Here is a 2,823-nt window from a genome sequence, read left to right on the forward strand (position 1 = left end):
CCATCCCAGCGCTCCCGTCAAAGGTGCTTTTTCCCATTGGACATCAGAAGGGAGTTGTCTTTGTTGTCTTTGTTGTGTTTTTTAGGTTAAATGACTTCGCAGGCGCGGCTGTCGGCGTGTAACGCGGGGCCTGCTCGGAAGGGCTGGTTCGCCTTTACACGAAGGCAAGAGGAGGGGAAGACGGCTGCCCGTCCGGTAGCGCTTGGGCAAATGGCCGTAACCCTGGGGAGATGGACGGGTGGATAGAGCGTTTAGTTGTCCAGAGCCTGAAAATAAACTGTCGTATGAAAATGGGTTAAAAGATCAGAACAAAAACGGCCTTCAGCGAGGTGCTGTTCGGCTCTGCCAGTTCTTAGCCCTTGTGTTCTGAGACGAACAGTAAAAACAGAGCCCACGTGATGATGTTTGACACTTTATTAGCTGTCTAATACTTCTTTATAAATACCTGCAATATCGGAAATGTCACCACTATACTGAAGTAATAAGTTATTAAAACACATTCTGAAAACGGTATACGGACCAAAATGGCGTCTCCTATTAGCTGTGCTCCCAGGAGTACATTTTTTTCTACCTTTTAAGTACTGATACTCGTGGAATAATACTTTGTTGACATAACATAAGGGGCGAACTCCTTTTTTTGCTTACAGTTTTCCCTCGGGTGCCTTCCATCGCTGAAGACACTTTGTTAATCGCTGTTATCTAATGGATACCCTTATTTCCCATTATTCTGCAGGACCAGGAGTGGTCTGCGGGCGGGGCAACGCTACTCGGCATTTCCCAGCATCGATCTCTCTTTCACGGGCTCTGGGTGTGCTGAGCCCTCTGGCCCGGTCCTGCAAGGCGTTTAAATAAGTATTCCGTGTCAAAGGATGTAAAATAGTCTTTTAAGACCCGGGTTAGTAAACAACAGGGTTACAGTCGGAGTTCCGGCCCCACTGGAGCGAATGGGGACACGTCACGGAGTTTGAGGGACAGAGGGTGTCACCCTAAGCAGAGGGTAAAGACCGGAGTTCAGCACGCTGCAAGCTTCAGCCCTCTGTATTAAAAAGAGGAGAGACAAGAACTGCCCCGCCTGCAAAACGCAAAGCGAAAGAAATAACGTTTCCCTCGCCTAAACACTCTCCCGTGTTACCGGCGCCCGCTTTCTCCGGAGTGGTGTCTTGCTGTGCATCTGCCTCCCCGTTGAAGGTATGACCGTTAGTTGTTTAAGGGTTGGCCCTTAATTAAAAAAAAAAAAAAAAAAAGCTCATTTCTGGTCGAAACCTAATATTTTTCCAACTAAAAAACCCTCTTGAACATCCGATCTCTCCTCTGTATTCGGCTTTACAAGCGCCCTAAACATAAATGAGCTTCATACGGTATGGATCAGCCCTTACACGTAGTTTTATGATTTCTGCTTGTGCTGTAAATAAATATGAAAGTCGCCGTGTTGCATTGGCCTTCCTGCCGCTCCGATTACGGCGCTGACCCGCCCTCTGCGCCGAGCCGGGTGTCCGTAATGGCGGCTTTCAGCTTCAGCAAAACTACAATTTTTCTGTGCAGCCCCTCCTTTATCAGCTACCGGGTTGTACGTCCCCATCCTGGAACAACTAACTTCATGTACAAATTTCGTCCTTCTCCAGTTGAGATTTTTTTTTGCCCGAACACATTGTTACATGCGTACGGCCCAAACCGCGAGGGGTGCAGGTCACGGTCATCGCCTCGGGTTGGCAAACCTCGCGCTGGATCCCACCGGCTGGGGAAAAAAAAACGCTTTCTTTTAACCCCCCCCCCCCCCCCAGCGCGTAATATGGCTTTTCCTGTCTGATCACTTGTTCTGTATTAAAATCTGCAAATGCTTATCCTGCGGCTTGGTAAATAACTGCCTAAAAAATTCCTTTTCAAGAAGTTTCGTCAACTGATTTCATTCACCTTAAAAAAAACCAAACAAAATAGGTGTAAACTCATTGTCCTCACTCAGGAAACAACAGCACCGTTGCGTGTCACAAAGTCTCACGACGCGCCGTGGAAAGAGTCGCGTTGTTCTTCGTTAGAACTCGTCGTGTCAGTCGTGACCTGGGATGCCAACGCAGAGGCCGGACGGGCCAGCACTCCCGGCTGGCGACAATCCTACCGCCAGCGCCTATCCACAGCAAGGCTGAACGTGGGAAGAAGTGAAACCGGGGTGGAACGAAAGCACAGATCAAGCAGAGGTCGTCTACCGTCTAGAGATAATAAAGGAACCACTGGCAAACACTTTTTCTCCGGATAGGATCAAACAGCTGGGTTCAAAGGCTCCTACAAGCCTTGTCTAATAGAGCAGCAAGCCTACAGCTGGGTCTTGTAACAGCGACTGTAGATGTCACGTCGATGGTCAGCGATAATCCAGACGCCCCCTCTCCCCTAAGCGAATAAACCCTTCGGGACTATTTACAGGAACCGACAAAACTCTGTCGTAGAGACAGCTTACTGCCTTCGTAGGGAAGGTGAAAGAAATCCTTTTTCTGCTGTTTGCTCCTCGTTTTTAAGCCACTTGGGATCTTTTCAAGCCACAGGTGGCCAAAACTGTTAATTTGTCGGAAGACGGAGTCGCCAGCCGCCTTTCCTTAGTCGGGTCCGTACAGACACACACTCACAGTGACCAGGTACAACTGCACTGGCAACAGGACGCTAAATAAGGATGCTCCACACGACAGACCACGGGCTCCCGACGCACACCTACGCTCGGGGCGCTCCTGTGTCCCCCCCCCGGCTTCCCCCACCTCTCCCCGTGCCAGCGTCCAAGGGTCAGTGGGATATTGCTTGTCGAAGCCGTGGCGAGCCGGCAGTGGCGCCCAGCGCCCT

General features: G+C 50.1%; 1 protein-coding gene across 1 annotated transcript in view; it reads right to left on the reverse strand.

Annotated features, from left to right (window-relative positions):
• Positions 1–86: 86 nt before the first annotated feature.
• Positions 87–2,823, reverse strand: part of LOC103899408 (calcium/calmodulin-dependent protein kinase type IV) — a 39,147-nt gene continuing 36,410 nt past the window's right edge. The window contains exon 14 of the mRNA XM_019472209.1: positions 87–222. Coding sequence (XP_019327754.1) covers positions 87–222 — 136 coding nt within the window. The remainder of the gene's footprint in view (positions 223–2,823) is intronic.

This window comes from Aptenodytes forsteri, unplaced genomic scaffold (genome assembly GCF_000699145.1).
Source record: "Aptenodytes forsteri isolate BGI_AS27 unplaced genomic scaffold, ASM69914v1 Scaffold147, whole genome shotgun sequence".
NCBI lineage: Eukaryota > Metazoa > Chordata > Aves > Sphenisciformes > Spheniscidae > Aptenodytes > Aptenodytes forsteri.